Consider the following 19,447-nt stretch of genomic DNA (forward strand, 5'->3'; position numbering starts at 1 on the left):
ATCTAGCCGTATTCTAGCCGTATCTAGCCGTATTCTAGCCGTATGCCAACAGGATCTGATCGTATTATTCTCTCATATAAATCTAATAAATCATAAGTTATCCGAAGAGGTCTGACAAAGAAGGATCGATCCAAATAAGCAATATCCTGTGCTTAGCTTAACCTCAGTTTTACTTGAGGCTTTGACGCAAATATACTACTATTCTTCAATAAGAAGATTCTAGTTCAGTTGAAAAGACCACCTCACCATCAAATTCTATTTACCTAAAATCCTGACACTGTAGTTTGGTCTGGAATATCTAGCATTTAGAAAATTTACCAGCTAATCAAAGCAAAGCTTTTACTTATGAAAATAAACAATTCTCAAGCTCATTAGAAAACAAACAGTCGTCAAGATATTATGAGAATTCTTGTAATAGTTGTTGCCTAGACATAAATATGTAGGCAATGGGAACGTCAAAAGGTGAAATATGAGGCAAAACACCTTCAACAGTGGGTCTACGCCACAAATTTCCTCTGTAAAAGAAGATTGCCATCAGCAGGGCCGTATCCAGGATTTTTTTCGGGGGGTTTAGAGAGGGATTTTTTTCGTAGGGGGGAGGTTACAAAAAAGCTTTAAATAACACATCCAAATTTTATTTATATTCATTTTCGTTACGTTTTTATGGTCGGACAAAAATTACGGGGTTGGGGGGTTAAAAACCCCCAACCCCCCCCCCCCCTGGATACGGCCTTGGCCATCAGTGCTTGGATATTTCGAATCACGCATCACTCCTCCATAAAAAATCAGATGGTTAGGCTAAAAATACCAAATCTATAGTCAAAATTACTCTCAGAGGTCAATTAGGCCAAGTAGACATTCCGTTTTTTAAGCTGTAGCTTCCAAGCACTTGATACGATTCATAGCTTTCAAGAGTTATCAGAATATTCTTAATAAAAATAGAATAGCACTAAAAACGACAGAAAAACCTTTACCACCGAACAAAGAACCATTTTCAAGTAACCAATTTGAGTAAGTCAGTCCTAAAATGAACTTGAGAATATACACTACTCGTAGAAAAATAAGTTTCTGACTGACTCAACTAAGCAAAAAATGTCTTTATAATGAAGTGTCTGTAGGTAAAGATACCTTTGTTAAGTGAAAAGATTTAAATCCAGAAATGTTCGCCTAAGTAAAAAAAGAACAATTACTTCAATAAATACACTTCGTATAGGGATAAACTATAACAAGCCTAATGACCAGGTCAAATGACCATAAGCATTTACTAGGTTCAATGTAAAAATCTTTTTATAATCGTTATCAAAATTTAATATTTCAAAATAAATTACAAAAAAAAAAAATCAAAGGTCAGCAACAATAACGGGAGATTCATCTTCTGGTTCTGCTTGAAAGTCCCAATTGAAACGCGTCTGCAGGTGTTCCACCATCTTATCTGCCTTGTCTCTCAACTTCTTTAAACCGCTCTCCTTGTCTTTCTTTACCACATTTGTTTCCCTTATGTTAGAAAACAATGTTCTAAGTGAGTGGACAAGGAAATTATCTTGAGAAACTATGTCAACAAAAAAATCTTCAGACACTTCAGAAAGCTAAAAGAAAAAAAAAGGTAATTAACTTTTCAGAAAGTTATTGTAGACTGTATCCACGAAAGTAGACTTAAGAGTAAAAGGTGACAAAGAAAATGATGACTTTTCTTTTTTAATGACAATTAAGAGATTAAATATTATGCCAATAAAGATAAAAAAATATATATAAATTGATATAGATACAATATGTCTAAGCTAGCTCATGCTTGTCATGATTTTGGGTGAGAAGGATCTAAAATCCTTCCTGGTCCCCCTAAAAGTACTTTTTCAAACGAAAGTAAACAGCAGCATTGAAACTTAGGAATAGAAACTGTCAGGTATATGAAAGGGGCTGCCTCCCCCCTCAGCCCCACTATTTACGTTAAAATTTGGTCTTATCCAATACTTTTAGGACGAATACTCTAACACAGGGGCAACGGTAAAGGAACAAAAAGTATTTTCCCATTTCTTCAAAATTGGAACGCTTTTTGTTCCGCCTTTGCTTCAAACAAAAAAATTACAAGGCCAAATGTTGGCAATCGTTAAACAAAAGGCTTTAATTCAGCAGCTAACTATATTCATTACAGTTAAAATTTACTTCAGTGAAGCAATACAAAACTTCAAAGGAAAGAACTGGAGGGGGCATCTGCCTTCAAATAAACAGTGATTTCTGTTCATTTCAAGTATTAATGTCACTCTTTACTTTCTGAATTTTTTTTTACTTAATCTCCTAAGGAAGGGCACATCCAGGATTTTTTTCGGAAGGTATTTTACAAAAAAAAAACGTTAAAAAACAAATCAAAATTAGCTTTTGTGTATTTGTATTCCGTTTTTATTGTCGGGCATAGATTTGGGGAGAGGAGGTTCAAACCCTGTAACATCCCCCTCCCCCCTGAACACGGCCTTGTTTCTAAGCATGCAATCAGAAAGAGAATTCTGTTTGTTTAGTTCTGAACTAAAGAAATTGTTATTAGGATTTTTGCACTTGGGAGAGGTGGAACACAACACAAATCTGTTTGTAAATTAAAGCCAAAACAGAGGACCTAGCTCTTCAATTCTTTGTTCTGAAATATGGATGTTTTCTTCTGTTTTTTTTTTTCAGAAAAACGGATGTTTTCTTTCAAATTAATACCATTAGTTTTCTGTTAAAACCATTAGTTTTCAGTTTTTTCTGATCTATTTTTATTCGATTTTATGCTGTTTACAAGTCAAAAAGATAACTCGATTCACTGCCTTTGAAAAACATCGAGTAAAGTCACGAAAATATGTAAGTATTGTCAAAGGTAACGAAGCTCTAGTAATAATGCATCTTTCAAAGCAGAATGCCTCTCTATCTATTGCATAATGATATAGTTCTCAAAGTGTTTCGAATAAAGAATGAGTTGTAATTCCATTTTCAGAAATAAAGCATGGATTGATAGATTTATTCAATGATAAACACAACAATAAATTCAAACAACAAAAAACAAATACATTATCATATTCCGCCTGCAAGCATATCCAGTATTTTCGTTCGAGGGATTGGGATCTTTTTCGGACGGAGGGGGGGAGGGGGTAAGAAAAAAACTTTAAAAAACACATTAAAAATTTGTTTATATACATATAGTTACATTTTTACGAATCGAAAAAAATTAGTGGGAGAGGTTTTAACGGCACCGTCCTGGATACAACCTTGTCTGTAAGGCTCTATGGCCGCAATTACATAGAAAAAAATATAAACACACAAGAAAAGATACTAAAAGGAGAAAAGACGAACTTCCGCCCACTGTCCACCGAAACAAAGCCAGAGCGAAGTGTGAGCGCAATAAACAATATCAACATACAATCCAAGCCTGGTCCAGAGACATCCACCTTACGGGGGCCAAAAAAACACGAAAAACTCGGACATCAAATTTATTTCACGCTTTTTCAGAAGGTACCAAACGAGTGACTCGGGCAAGATATTCCAGGCAGCATGAGAGGCAGAGTGATAAGGCCGATCTGACTGATATAGTGAAATAAACTCTAATTCTAAATGACTGGAATTCGAATGTTGAAAGGAACAAAAACACTTGATTTCCTACAAATTCGCTTTAGGCACAAATTTCTAATGGAAGGTAATGGGACGAAAACTAGCACATAGTGTCACAATAAAAAGTGGGAATTTTAATTTTTACGGATTAAAATACAGATCAAAACATCGATGACAAGATACTTTAACCTCTCGTGTTAGATGCCATAATATTCCGCCGATGGAAGTACATTGACAGGATCTAAGAATGGGAGACCGCATAATCACAACTACAGGACTACATTGGAAACCAAGGGGATCCTTTTTTAGAGGAAGACCGATAACACCCTGAGGCACGTATGAAACAACGATTTGCAAAAAATCCACACCGCCTTCTAACTTGAATGGGCGTCATCGCAGCAGAAAATCAAAGATACGACGCATGATTGGTTGCTCCTTTTTGATATCCTGGCTTTGGAGGCATAGGTGAAACTAAGGTCTAAAGTCATGGTTATGGAGCTGTGTTGCGAGAAACTGTATAGCGGAGACGGGAGCTGTTTAGATGCGTGGTTCCAGATAAGAGTCTATGCCTATACCTTCTTTAAGCAAGGGAATGTAGAATTGCTAGTTGTTTTCATTCATTTCTTATGGAGGAACATACTGCACGACAGTGATGCTTCAAATATTAATACAATTTTTTCGCTGTTTCCTTTGAAACTTTGAGATTTTTACTTTTGTTTTTTAAACTGAAAGCGTTTTATTTTCACTTTTCTTTAAACTTGACAGCGTTTTTTTAATCCTTTCTACCCTCTTTTAAATTGGGCACGATTTAAAAGTAAAAATCAATTCAATGTATTTGAAAACAATCTGACAAGACGTTGAGTTATAGAAGTAATGAGTCGCAAAAGCCTGGTAATGAATAACTCATCTAGTTGTACATTTCCATAAAGGAGTAATAAAGTTGTTTACAAAGAATTGAATAAGAAAATAAGTTGTTTTTTTTAAAGAAAGTAAAGAGCGAGAGCGACATTATAACTTAAAACGTAAAGAAATTACTCGCTCTTTTGTCCCCGCTCTTTATGCTAAAGTTTGTAGTACTATGCTGAAAGCACTTAAAACTGCAAAAAATGTAGCTAATGGATACTTGCCAGTGTTTTAATTACCAATAGTCTTTAAAAACTTCTGGGCCGAAAATTCTATTGTTTGAAACAAATGCAAATCAATAAGCCCTTCTATTGGCAACGTATTGTCAAGACATACTTTGTATCCAATTTCAACTGTCCTTGTGCTTCAGCAGTCGTTGTTAAAGCACTGGGGACAAAAGTCCAAATTTTAGCGCAAATGTTTACTTTTTACTTTCATTTGAACTTTTTTTTTTATATCTGTGCGTTTTTACTACCAGGCCAAGGGTTCCACTGTTAAGGAGGGTTAACACCCCCTCAAACCCAATCCTTTAAATCGAAGTTTTAACTTTTGCAGAACAATGCTTCGAAGAAAACAGCTCGTAAGTTTTCATTCAAAATAAGAACAATAGTACAAATTGACCTATTGTCTCCCCAATAAGAGGGGAGCTTTCGCAGTACTTTCCTGCGTCGTGATCTCTTCTTTTAATTAAAAATGACTCAAGATATTCAAAGGTTCATTCGAATAAACCATCTCTTCATAATCTACAACTACCGATTATGGATGGTCACATGCGTGATTACCCTTCTCTGGAAAAATCCGAAATTTCAAATTTTGTCAATACTGGCTTTAGGGTTCTTGTACATGTTTAATTTATTCCATAGGTTTTATCAAGATCGCACCCCTGTCTGGAGCAGTTTAATCTCTATTTCTACAATTAAGTACATTTTCATGTTCTTATAGCTTTTGATGAACAGCTTTAAGATTGATATACCTTGCACATTTAGAATCAGCATAAACCTTACACTTTGTGTGAGGTGAGGCAAGGGGAACCACCCTCCCTACATCAACCCCCTTTTACATTCAAGTCTAATACTAGTATATCATTTGTTTTTTATTCCTAAATTACCGGCGCCAGGTACATTTAAATATCTGATTTGCTGCTAGTCTTTTACATTGCTCCATCATAAGATTTTAGATGACTGTTGAATCTTCTTTTGAAGGAGTCGACACAGAAACTTTAAGGAATAATGTCCCCAGGGAATTCGTTCCAAATCGAATTATAACATCGGATGAAACTGTTCTTCAAGTACTATGTTCTCAGTGTGTCAACCTTAAGAAAATTGGACCGAGCTATGTGTCTTCGTGTCTGTCTTGTCGGTTGAACAATGGAGGAAGCAATACGACAAAGCTCTATAGAAGGAGAAAACAGCCACAACACTTGTAGACAAAAACCATCTTAGAACAATGTAGAAGCCATCGACGCTAGATCAAGCCTTACATTAACAGACTGGAGAGAGTCCTGGGGAACGATTGTAAGTAACAATGGGTTAATTTTATTTAAAAAAAAAAAAAATATATATATACATCATCGATTCCCTGAAGCAATGCTTGTGCGGGAGAAAACCCACCTAATAAATCAAAAAACCAAGAAACCAAAAAAGAAAAAAAAAAGAAAAAAGAAAAAAAGAAATAGAAAAAAAAAAAATAAAAAAAAAAATAATAATTAGAGCTCAACTTACCGGACCCGAAAACCAACGAACCTCCAAACAACACCCAACAAAATTATAATAATTATAATCATATTCAGCTGCAACTAAACCCTCCTCAAAAACAAAACTTAAGTGGCGTGGAATAATCCATTCAAAATATACACATCAAAACAATAGTTCTTTAGCGACTTACGAAAATCCTGCAAACCCCCAACATTCCTCAAATCCTCTGGCAAACTCTCCCAAACTAACGGAACAACATGGCCAATTGAAAACCTAGACCTAGACGTGACCATAGCTGGTCTTCGCACCAACTGAGAAGATCGTGTCAAATGATCGTGAGTAGTAGACGCAAGACTAAACATTCCTGAAAAACATGATGGTAACTCCGAAGCTAAATATTTAAACATAAACAGAGCATTATAGAATACACATATTCCTGCCAACGGTAGAATTTTATACTCGCGGTAAAGATGCCTCACCGATGCAGATAGGTCAATTTGATTACCATAAAGAACTCTAATTGCCATATTCTGTGTTACGCAGAGCGGATGGAGGTGAGTTACGAATGTTTTCGACCAAACCATACAACAGTAAATGAGATATGGGTGAACCATAGAAAAATACAACATTTTCAGAATTTCACACGGAAAAAGATACCTAAGTTTACGCATAATACCAATATTACGAGACAATTTGCTGTTAACAGATGCAATATGGTCTTTAAAACTAAGGCTTTCATCAATTATAACACCAAGGTATCTAGTACTAGTAGATCTTACAATAGTATGGTGCCCTACTTCTATATTATTAATCCATGGATAATGTCCAGTAATTCAACCATAAATCAAAAAATTCGACTTATTATGATTCAGTCTCAATTTATTTACTCGCATCCACTTTTCAATCGAAGAAATATCTTGTTTCAATATAGTCATCAACTCATTTTCAGTTCTAGCAGCTACGGTGAAATGGGCATCATCAGCAAAACATGGTAGAATTCCCTTAGTACCGTAAGTATCAAGGTCCAAAGAACAAGACACATTACTTGAAGCTCTACAAAGGTCATTAATATAAACCAAAAACAACAAAGGGCCCAAAACGGAACCCTGGGGTACTCCAATCGAAATATATTCAATTTTAGATGTAACTCCATCCATCACGACACACTGAGTCCTTCCACTAAGAAAACTAGCTATCACATTTAAAAAATCACCACGTATACCCCTACTATATAGCTTTTGAACTAGTATATCATGATCAACAGAGTCAAATGCTTTAGTAATATCCAAAAATATCGAAGCTATCTTCAGACCCTTGTCTAAAGCATCATTAATAAAAGTTGTTAAAAACAAAACTCCATGCTCTGTAGAATGATGACTCCTAAACCCAAACTGACTAGAACTAAAAAATTGTCTTTTTTCGAAAAAACTTACCATCCTACTATGAATCAACTTTTCAAACACTCTAGAAATAAATGGCAGTAAAGAAATCGGTGTATAATCACTAAAACAATTCTTATCCCCTCCTTTAAATATCGGGATAACATTCGCGCACTTTAGACAATCAGGAAATATTCCAGCTTTTAAACAATTATTTATCAGTCCTAAAAAATGACTAAATATAACAGGTAATATCGACTTCAAAACCTTCAACGAAATAAAATCGCCTCCTGATGCTCCATTTTTCATATTATTTATAACATCAAATAATTCATCAATAGTTACAGATTTAAGGTACGCAGACACATCACAATCTTCAGGTAGGAACTGACGAAAATCTCCATCTTGATCAAATACTGGCACCGATGATGACACACGCTGCCCAATAGTAGCGAAGTGATTACACATCTCATCTGCAACATTATTATTCATTCCCATATTATCTGGACGGATCAAGACGCTACCAGGGCAAGTCACCGACATAATCAATTTCCAAGTCTTACTCGGGTTACCCTCAACTTTTTTAAATTTAACCTTATAATATTCTACCTTAGCCAGTCGGAGTGCAGCATTTAACCTACTATTATAAACTCTATATATTACATTATCATGAGGAAATAAACCCATTTTTTACCTGTCCTATTGGCCCTATAGTGGATTTTTCAAAGTGGTGGCAACAACGGTTTTGGAACACCAGTATATATCGAGCCTCCATACTAGGCGATGGGCCTGATGCAACACTTGTAGCAATATTTTGAGTGTGATAATATCCCTAAAAACCCCTAAAGTACCCCTCCAAATATTTATTAGGAGGAGAGGTCTGAAATATAAAAATGAAATATATGGTCATTAATCCAAAGCGGAAGTACTTTTAAAAAGAGGGAAGCTCTTCTAACAGAATTCATGGATAACATCTTGGGGAAGGGGCAATACCCTGAAACAAAAAGACATTAAAAACGTAAATAAACAGGGAAACAAAAAAATCCTATTTGACTCTCCGTAAAAATAAAACTACTGTTAACACTTGCCCCTTACCCTCCCCCTGAGAAACTTCCTGCCGCTACTCATGGTACTTGCCTCCATACATTTCGCAATAACAGTTTCGCAATAAGTGAATTAATTCGTTTCGCTGTATTCACATTTTGTGAAAAGAAAATGGACTTGCTGTGGCTTAGTTATTTTGTTAATAATTGGATGCTATGCTGTTTTGGATGTAAGAAAACGGTGGAAAAAAAAAACGTCGCAGGCCTCCACGGTCCACTGGGCCACCCTGCAAGAGCGGTGATTGCCAACGCCATCCGTGGGCCTGCCCACTACAAGATAAGTCTCATTTTGGTTTTTCATTTTTAATTTTGGGTTTTCCATCTCACACTAATCATGACGTCTTTCAAGCAATTCGATCTTGCACTGGCGAAATTTGCAGGCTATCCATTGTGACCTGTAAAAATTCTGATGATTACGAAAAATAATGGAAAGTGAACTAACTATTTGATCTTTTGGTACGGGGATCATAACGAGCGAATTGTGTCTCAGAATAATCTTGTATCGTACAAGGATAATATTCAAGAGGCTTCTACTAAAACTGCAAAGAATATGAAACACGCTTTTGAGGAACTTGAGCGTTTTCCTGACATTTACAGGTCTATTTCAAAAGCGTTTGTGGCACTAAAAGTATCGGATCAAGATGCCGTACAGCCTGGTTCACAGTCTGCTTTATTTGCACGAATTCTTACTACAGAACAGTAGCTAGTGAAAACTAGAGAATCTATAGTTAGAGAGATAACTCGTCAGGTTTCTACTCAGTGTGGCTCGAATGCGAAATCTGGTCTTAAAGATACAGCTGAGACTATAATTAGCGAGTTATATAAATCTGTGTCACTAGAAGTCAACCCCATATTAGACCGTACCGAGCGTGAGTTGAAAATGTATAGAATGCAAACCCGTAATCTGAAGAATCTAATTGAAAAAATCTACGTCACGCTAGACGTTGTTGATGACTAAAATTTTTTGGACTGTCTTTTTTTAAACGGTATGAAGCAAACGTCAGGTGTTAACCTTAAAACGACTATGCTCAGCGTCCTTTGGACACGGATGGGTGTTACTAGCAGATGTTCTTGTGAATTATCAAGTGTTTTCCGGTTTAGAATGAATGGGCCTCATACCACCAGTGACAAAGTTGCCCCAGTTTTAGTGCGATTTGTTAGTAAAGAAGTTGCTCGAAAAGTGTTCTTACAGAAGTCTAAACTAGCTGGGTCTGGAATCTTTGTGTCAGAATCCCTTACAAAGCGACGTCGCGACCTGCTAAATGCCGCAAGGGATCGCTTTGGTGTTAAAAATGTATGGACTGACCGGGGCAACATACTAGTGAAGCTACCTGGTGAACCGTCTGTCCGGAAAATAAGATCCCTTGCTGAATGTGTTTGAATTCATATTTGTGTTGTTTTCTGTCGTGTTTTATTCTCTGTACAGCGTTGTTGCCTTTTTTGTTTGTCTGTATTTTTAGCGATTTTTTAACTCTTATTATTATTAGCAAAAACTGTTTTGGTGTCCCGTTTATTTTATTATTGGTTTTACTTTTCTTTTGAGGTATCCGCTTTGTTTCGTTTTTGGTTTTAGTCTTTCTATTATTATTTGCAAAAAAAATGTCTTGGTCTCCTATTTTTTATTTCTTACTTTTTTTCTTTTTTTTTCATTTAGAGAGATATGTTATACTTTTATTTATTTACTTTCGTTGGTTCTTCACTTAATGATTTAATGAGCCGACCTTTTCGTCTAGAAGAGATTTTATAGGCACCAATAGAAAGAGATGTTGAACCGTGTATGAACCAAGTTAGATTTCAACCGTTAAAAAATAGTGCTTATGTCCAAAGATCGAAGTTAGACCCCGGGGAAGCCGATTCGTTGCGTTTATGTGCCTGGAATTGTCACCTCACTACTGGTTATGAAGATGTGTTGCAATTTCTTTCTGATTCTCAAGGAAAAATTAGTTTTATTGGTATATCTGAAAGTTTTTTTTAGTCAGGAACATTCTTTCTCGCTGCATTCTTTTCCAGATTATAATTAGGAGGCTATAAACCGGACTTCACTTCACAGAGGGTGAATTGTGTTTTTGATTTCAAAGTCATTGACATACCAAGTAGGAAATGATATTGATGTTTGGATAGAGGGTAAGTTTGAAAGTTTTAATATAGATTTAAATTTGGGTAGTAGTAAATTTTCGATTAGTATTGTGTATAAGCCACCGAGCGCAAGCTAGGAAGATTTTGAGCGTGGAATTGATCAACTTACGCGTGCGGTGTCTCGGACAGGTTTATATTTTATTTGTATGGGTGATTTTAACTTTGATCTGCTATCGTTGAATGGAGTGAATCTTGATTTTTTTTTAATTTGATGGTTGCTAATGATCTTTTTCCCCTAGCTAATATTCCAACATGGGTTACGAGTCATTCAGCTACTCTCATTGACAATATTTTTGTTGGTTCGAAGTATCTGGACCGTAGTTATGCTGATGTGGTTCTGTACCCTTGTTTTGACCATTTTTCAATACTCGGAACGGTACCTTGTGTCCGCATAAAAAGAAATAAAATAAAAAAAGTGATGATTCGGTCGTTAAAAAAAGAGAACTTACAGAGGTGTGGTGATAAGTTGAGCAGCACTGATCTTAGCGAGATTTTGGAGATAAAAGATGACGCTTCTGGGGCATTTGATTGCATGATGGGGATCATACAGCCAATTTATGACAAGACTTGCCCAGTTAAATTTGTGAAACCGCATAAGGATCAACCCAGGAAGCCTTGGATAGCTACAGAAATTCTTGAAGCGTCACATTTAAGAAATCAAGTGTATGTAGATTATTTAAATAGTAAGTGTGTCAAAAAATTGGAAGAGTTTAAAATAATACGCAATAAAGTGAACTCAATGAGAAGGAAAGCTAAAAAAGAATATTTTGCTAACCAACTGAGTTTAAATAAGGATAATGCGAGAGGAACTTGGAAGGTTATAAATGACCTATTTGGAAAGAAGAAAGAAGCTCCACCCAATTCGCTGCTGATTCAAGGAGAAGCAGTGAGTGATGAAACGATTATTACTAATAAATTTGCTGAGTTCTTCTCAAGTATTGGTCAAAATGTGCAGGCGGAAGGGATAGTGAATTTTAATAATGATTCCTTGGGGGACGAAATTTTGGATGAAAGAGGAATTAGAAATGAAATTGAATTTCAACCGTGTACTGGAGATGAAATTCTGAAGGTTGTGAAAACAATCAACTCGAATTCAGCAGGGACAGATGGAATTAATTTGAAGGCTTTTAAATCAGTGATGTGTTATTTCATACCATGTCTCGTCCACATAATCAATCTTTCCCTGGAAACTGGGGTATTCCCCGATGCGCTTAAAAGGGCAAAAGGTATCCCTCTCCATAAAGGTGGGTCTAAACTAGATATCGAAACTTATAGACCTATATCAATCCTTCCCCTGTTTTCAAAAATATTTGAAAAAATTGTACATAAAAGGCTGTATGATTACCTTACGAAAACAGGGATGTTAAGTGAAACTCAGTTCGGCTTTAGGAAAGGTCACTCGACGTCGGACGCCGTGCTTTCTCTCTGTGACATTGTAAATAGATGCTTTGAGCGTGGTGAAATCCCTTTGACTGTTTTTATTGATTTTAGAAAGGCGTTTGATACAGTGGATTTAAAATTTTACTCAAACGTCTACAGTCCCTTGGAGTTCGTGGTAATTATCTGAAATGTTTTGATAATTTTTTAAGTGGAAGATCTATTCAAGTTGTTTTAAATGATGCATTTTCTTCTCCCTATCAAGTTAAGTGTGGTGTACCTCAGGGATCTGTCTTGGGACCACTTCTGTACCTTGTGTATGTTGATTCAATGCGTTTTTACTTACCGGAGTGTTTTATCACGACTTTTGTGGATGATACTGCTTTAACTATGTCTAGTGGAATGATTGATGATCTATTGTTGAAAGTAAATAGGATTTTAAAGTCATTTTATGTATTTACAAGTTTAAGCCTTTTGTCTGTGAATGTTAAAAAAACTAATTTTATGATTTTTAGGAGAGTTGGTAAGCCTCCGAGTGTTGATGGAGAGATATTTTTTAATGGTAAGCCTTTGTCACAGGTGCACGAGGTGCGTTATTTGGGCTTCCAGCTAGATTGTAATTTGTCTTGGAAGCACCATAGTGATCTTGTTGCAGCTAAAGTTGCTAGAGGTCTGGGAATTTTGCGTCGTTTGAAGCATTTTTTAACATTATCGGTTATTTTATTATTGTATCATAGTATTTTTGCGCCTTATATGTCTTATGGTTGTGTCATTTGGTCTAGCAATTTTTATGCAAATTTCAAAAGAGTGCAGATTTTACAAAATAAAACAGTACGTCTTCTTGGGAATTATATAGAAATTGTGAATGATACCACGTCATGTTTTAAAAAATTAAGAGTGCTTAACATTGGTCAGATTCGCGATTACCAAGCTGCTATTTTTGGCTATAGATGTTGGAATGATGTATGTCCTCCAGTTTTTACAAATTTTTTTCGCGTAAATAGTTCACTCCATAGGTATGTGACTAGAGAGGCGGAAAATTTTACGGTTGAGTATCGAGACACCACACGTGCAGGTTTCGGGATTCGGTATTTGGCTCCGGCTATTTGGAATGATATCCCAGTTGGCGTTCGGGAAGCTGAACACATTGGGTCGTTTAAAGTAAAAATAAAAAAACAATTATTGGGAGAGGGGAGGTAATTTATTATTATTGTCATCATTAATGTTTTTTTTTCTCTTCTTAATTGTTTTTGGTATTTTTTTTTATTTTTATAGTGAGTGTTCAAGTTTTTTTTTTTTCATGTCTTTTTTTTTTTTTTTTTTTGATTATTATAATTTTTTGTTGTTTTTAATTAGAGGAGTGCAGCCGTCTATAATAAGGCTTTCTTAGCCTTCTCCGGGCGGTTGCTTGTATATAGTTTATTTTGTAATTAGTAGTAAATAAAGCAAGTCAAGTCAAGTCAAGTCAAGTATCCCGCAGCACCCATATTACAGGCTTAATCCAAAAATATTCTAGGCAATGAAAAGAGATAATGAATTAACCTCTCCAGCCCGCCAAACCCCCATCTAGATTTGTCTGCAGGTAAACAGAGTTAGAAAACTTGGGCATATAAGCCCAATTTTTGGAAGGGCTTCATGGACCCCCCCCCCCATACACATACAAAGATCCACTGGCCTTTCTCCATAAAAGCTGATGCCCAATCATACACCAAAGTAGATAATTTTATCACGCCTAAAATGAATAAACTTAGCTAAACGAAGCTTTAATGTAAATGCCTATGTTAACTGTTTATTTTGTATGGGCAACGGGCATCTTTCAAAACGAATGCACCACCGCGCAGCATAATTTTCTCTGAAAATAAGAAGCGCAATACATAGTTTTTGGATAATTTTAAATCAATTGGCTACCTCAGAATTTTCAGACAACCTTTTTTGCTACTTAAAAAGAGCAGTAGAATATTCAATTCCCGTTTAAATGAGTGTTCTCTTGATGTTTTAAGACCACTGAATTAATACTATCACGACTTGGAAAAAAATGGAAGCACGCATCCGTAATCACCCTTCTCGGAAAAAATACAAGTTTTGTATTCTTATAGATAGGGACCTCAAAACTCTGCAACAGGATTACCTGATATGTTGAATTTCAGGCTGTAATTTTTATCAAGGTCAAACGCCGTTTGGGGATGTTCTCCCCTTTTACGGAAATCAGGCAAATTTTCTCAGGCTTGTTACTTTTGGTGGGTAACTTTAAACTTAATGAAAACAACCTATTTAGAATTACCATAAAACTCCAATTCTTTTAATGTGTTATCAAAACTCCTTTTCCTTTACAATTTCGGTTCCCATTAGCACAAGTTACTCCTTACTTAAAGTTCGTTGCCACAAACTGTTTAATAATGCTGGAAACTCACATGATGGACCCACTTGGCTATCTTAAACTAGAAAATATTATGTAAAAAAAAATGATCAGCTGCAGCTTGAAGCTGCTCGATGATATGGAACATTTCTTTGATTTTGGATGGTCACATTCCCCAGATGGATACAGAACTACTAGAGTTTACGTATAATATAACAATTCTTTCCAAGAAATATAACATTAAAGTAATTTTTCTTTTTTCAATGATTTATAAAGTTTCGTTGCAGACTCGTTCGTGCACGCATGCTCTCACATCTGCAGACCGATCAGAGATTAGACCAACCTTGTTTTTATTAAATGGCAGAAATAGTAAAAAAAAAAATCAGATCTTACCAATACATCAGACGGTTTAACACCACATTGGATGCCTTACTAAAGAAAAATGACACCCCCCTTAAATTGCTTTTCAAAGGCACTGACACAAAGATAAACATTTTCAACAGGCATGCTAATTTCAAAGCGCTTAAATACAAGGACATTTACATGGTAGGACAACAGCCTTTCTCCATGGGCGACAAAAGTAATTATTAAGTGCCAAAACCTGGTTGTTTTCGGAAAACAAGGCCTTTTTTTGGTAATTTCTTATACACAAGAAATTCAACCTTTCCACCTCCCTGGAAAAGTTGTAGTGGGCCTTTTCCCCGGAAATCGTTGTTCATGCACTTTTCCAAGAATGAAAATAAATGGAGACATCTTTTTGGTGAAGATTGAAAAACATTCCTTCTTTTATATGCCACTTTTCCTGGTTTCAACCTACGTATCTACCTCTTAGCACCCACTTTTAATGGTACTAGAATTTCAGGCACAACTCAAGATGCCATTTCTGTTTTAAAAATAGAGGAAGTACAATAGCAAAAACCAAGAACAAACCAAACAATTACTTAAACCGTCTAAAGTTCTAATTTTATTCCCACATTAACAATGTATTGGAAAACCGGAGATATAAATCCAAACAAACTTAAAACAGTAGTGTATGTAACTAGAGAGGAACTAGAACGGAAGAGAAAACAAAAAGCATAAGAATTGTTTAAACAAACTCAAGTTCCTTCCCACACTAAGGATGCATTAGCAAACTCAAAACATAAATGTAGGCGAAAACCTATCTATAAAGGTTTTATCAGTTTTGTTTACAGACGCTATGAGAGAATGAGAAAGCCTCATCTTTTTGGTAGGCATGTTTTCATAATTAGGGCCAATTTCTTAATTTATGTGCAATTAAATGAGTTATCACAAAATGCCTACATAATCAAGCGACTTTAAGTTTAAACATCTGGAGAAGTCGGCCTATTAAAATCAAAAGAGATTAAATATATTAAGCTAAAGACTGACTGACTAATTCATTTACAAACAGTTATTACGAAACATCACTTACAACAACCGTCAAGGGAACAGTAGTGGATCGAGGATTTCTTTAGGGGGGACGCAAAATAGGTTGATCCGATAAGCTTGCATTAGAAGCAAGTTTAATTAACACAAACTTGCATTAATAAGTAAATTACACTACTTTAGACTATGTTCGGGGGGTGCCCACCCCCCTGGATCCACCACTGCAAGGGAAGGCAACAAAGCGCCTGATAAAAGACGGCTGCAATCCATTGACTCTCAACCGATTAATCAATCATTAAAAAACATAAATGAATATACTCTCTCTCACAATACCTTTCTCATAAAAAGAAATTAAATGATAAAACCATAATTCTTCATTCAGAAATTATTTCTTTAATCTATTTTCGAAATAAATCGCCCCCGAATCCCAGTCGGATTACTATCCCAAATTTCCCGAGCTAAATAGCGGATAGTGAAGACCATGTATCGATACTCAAATACAAAATCATCGGCATTCCTAGAATCATATAACATTTTTTTTTAATATTTTAAACAGTTTGAACAAAGAATCACCAAGATGGAAATGCCAAAAATCAAAGCACATCCTTACAGTTAACAGCCAACACCCGTCCGACAAAACCAATGGCAACATTGGTAACTAATTAATAACATAAACACAAATTACGATTCACTCTTCAAATACCTGAAAAGAGAACTCAGGAAATATTTGCTAATACTAATACTACTACTACCAACAACTCACTATAACACCAAGCCACATTTGACCTTGACAGGGAAATCCCGCTAGCATGGTCTCATGGTGGCATCAGGGTGGACCTTTCACGAGTTTTCCTGACCAAATCTATGACTGTTAACAGCGCTGCAGGGTGACCTTGAGGATTGGTACCCCTCGAGGAAACTATAGCCTGGTAAACGAAAAAGAATTTGCACTGGATTCTGATTTCTCATGGCATGGAAGGAAGGGCACAAATGCTCACCAAACATATGTTGCCTGTAGTATACTATAGATTAACAAGTTTGTGGATACACTTTGGTAACACATATGGTAATGTCCTAGATCTCGAGACATACATCTTGAAGGGAATTTTATTGAAACCATACTTTATGTGTACAAATACTCCTTAATTCCAGGTTTCTATCTCATGTGATACTATTCACTATTTCATTTTTTAGTTTTCAGACTAAATCACTTTAGGCTATAATTCAACATATAAACAAACGGGAGAAAACATAAATTTTTTACTTATAACAAAATACATCATAATGGAAAATTATATTCAAATTCGGGGTTAGTAATCGTAACTATGCTAATTGGCTAACATTAACTGTCTCCTATCAAGATTCTTTTGCAATGCCCATCTTGAATATAAAAAAGACAAACTAATTGAAAACAAATCAAAAACTTAAAAAAATTAGAACCAAAAAATATGAAAAGAACGATGATTCTGAAAACCGACAATGAAAAAATAAAGGACAACAATACAAGTCGAGAAGATTCTGATTTTTATCACTGAGGACCTTCATCAACAGTGACAAATAGAACAACAAGAAGACAACATCAAATAAAACGCAGGATTAAGCAAACAGGAGACGATAATCATAAACAAGCCGAAAAGGCCCAAACAAGAGGCCACACAATGAGAGAAGTTCAATTTTGAAAGTGATAAGTGAAGAACCGTTAGGGGCTCAGTAGGACTCTCAGTCCTACTGAGATGTTACCTATGCTTTTTAATTCAACTAAGGAGTGTTAAAGAGTTTATGGCGACTGTGTTGCAAGCCTTTAAAGCTCAAATTAGCAATATACTGTCATCCTGCTAAGAAGCAGTTTTCAATTTTCACAAGAATCATACTAATTGCCAAAGATCTTATTTTCTTCACTTTCCTATATTTGTTGCTGGTGCGACTAACTTACTGCAACTGCACCTGGCACAAATTCTGTTACCATTAAACTCTATTTAAGGCCACTTGATGCCTTAAAAATCATTTTGCAAGCCTTAGCGTCGGCAGACTGTCTCAAACCTTAGCGAATTTTCCCAAAGCCACAGGGAGCTCCCAAAGTCATTTTGGTAAAAATTGATAGTGGATCATAAATGTGCGAACAGTTCAGAAAGCTAACGAGAGGCTAGTCTAAATCTAAAAAACTAACTATAATCTTTTACTAATTATTAAGCAAAGTGCAGTCTATTCAATGTACCAACAGTATTCCCCTGTCTTGGCAAGGCTTTCAATCGAAGCGGATAGCACCACAGGAAACTCCAAAATCTGTCAAATTACTCGAATGATACTTCCTTTTAGCTAATTTATAACATTTTCCAAGCGGGTATGCTATATAATATTTAACGATTGCCCTTTCTTGAACTTTAAAAAGAAAGTTTTGTTCCGTTTAATAATAAAAAAAAAACAAGTTCATGCTTTCGAATGATGTAAGTTTCATGAAATCTGAATAGCTCTATCTCTAGCAAAAACGGAAGAAGTTAAATGGTTTTTCTAAGATTTCGGGAACGAAGGGGTCACTTTTTAGTTTTCTGCCGTTTATTTGAATCTCTTATCCAAGATCTACGAGTTATCACAAAATACCCAATCGATTCTATATAATTCGGCCATACAAACTAAAAAAGTTTATAATGGACAAGACAGGACGAACCTTTAACGTGCCACGTTCTCTTAAACATGTATATCCTTGTCACCTCACGTGGAAATTCTAATCTTTGGCCCTTTGCAAATAGATTTGTTAGCAATTTAGAATTAGACAACAAGCCTGCTTTTCTCCAAAAAGAGATCGACTAGGGAGTATAGACCTGAATATCTTAAGTATGTCATATTTTATATATGTTACAACTATTTTAAGCTTAAGCTGGATATTATTTTGCTCGGTGGATACGACAACATATTACATGCAATGATTAATATAGATAGGCGTTCAAAATCTTAAACTTCAAATATAAGCAAATCTACCCTGCTTTTCGTAGGGGTTCAATTCTCAGCAGACGGACGAAGCCAGGGGCTCTAGGATCCCTTGAAAAAAAATTATAAATAAACCCCGAGTCATTTTTACAGAAGATCCTATCAAACCCTATCCATACAAAATGTATTAATTTAATCTCAAGAATTGTCAAAAATGGAGGAGGGGGTGACCTCTCCTGTGCTTAAGTGATTCTATCCAAAAAAGATCCTATAAAATCCTATCCATACAAAAAATATTAATTTAATCTCAAGAATTGTCGAAAATTGGGGAGGGGTGGACCCTCATGTGCTTAAGTGTGATTGCATCAAACCAATGATCAAAACAAAAATCGGAAAGTTGTGCACTAAAAAATGAAATGTTGAGCTTTGTATCCTTTTAAGGTATCTAAATACAGTTTTATGTCATATACGATATTCAACGATTTAACCCCATATTTGTATAATTGGGGTCAACACCCGCGCAGACAAATAGTATAAGACAAGAGATTATCCAACAAATCTCAAAAACTATTTTTGCGAGCTTCTAGTCCAAGCCAAAGTTGGGGTTTGACAGGA

At 35.6% G+C, this 19,447-nt stretch overlaps 1 protein-coding gene across 2 annotated transcripts in view; it reads right to left on the reverse strand.

The window, feature by feature from the left end:
• Nucleotides 1–1,306: 1,306 nt before the first annotated feature.
• LOC148945366 (protein AAR2 homolog) overlaps nt 1,307–19,447 on the reverse strand; it is a 95,393-nt gene continuing 77,252 nt past the window's right edge. For both annotated transcript variants that reach the window (XM_089099404.1, XM_089099405.1), the window contains exon 7: nt 1,307–1,586. In XM_089099404.1, coding sequence (XP_088955530.1) covers nt 1,341–1,586 — 246 coding nt within the window. In that variant the 3' untranslated portion in view covers nt 1,307–1,340. The remainder of the gene's footprint in view (nt 1,587–19,447) is intronic.

This window comes from Artemia sp. Qi Xiang Cuo, chromosome 13 (genome assembly GCF_049724085.1).
Source record: "Artemia sp. Qi Xiang Cuo chromosome 13, ASM4972408v1, whole genome shotgun sequence".
NCBI lineage: Eukaryota > Metazoa > Arthropoda > Branchiopoda > Anostraca > Artemiidae > Artemia > Artemia sp. Qi Xiang Cuo.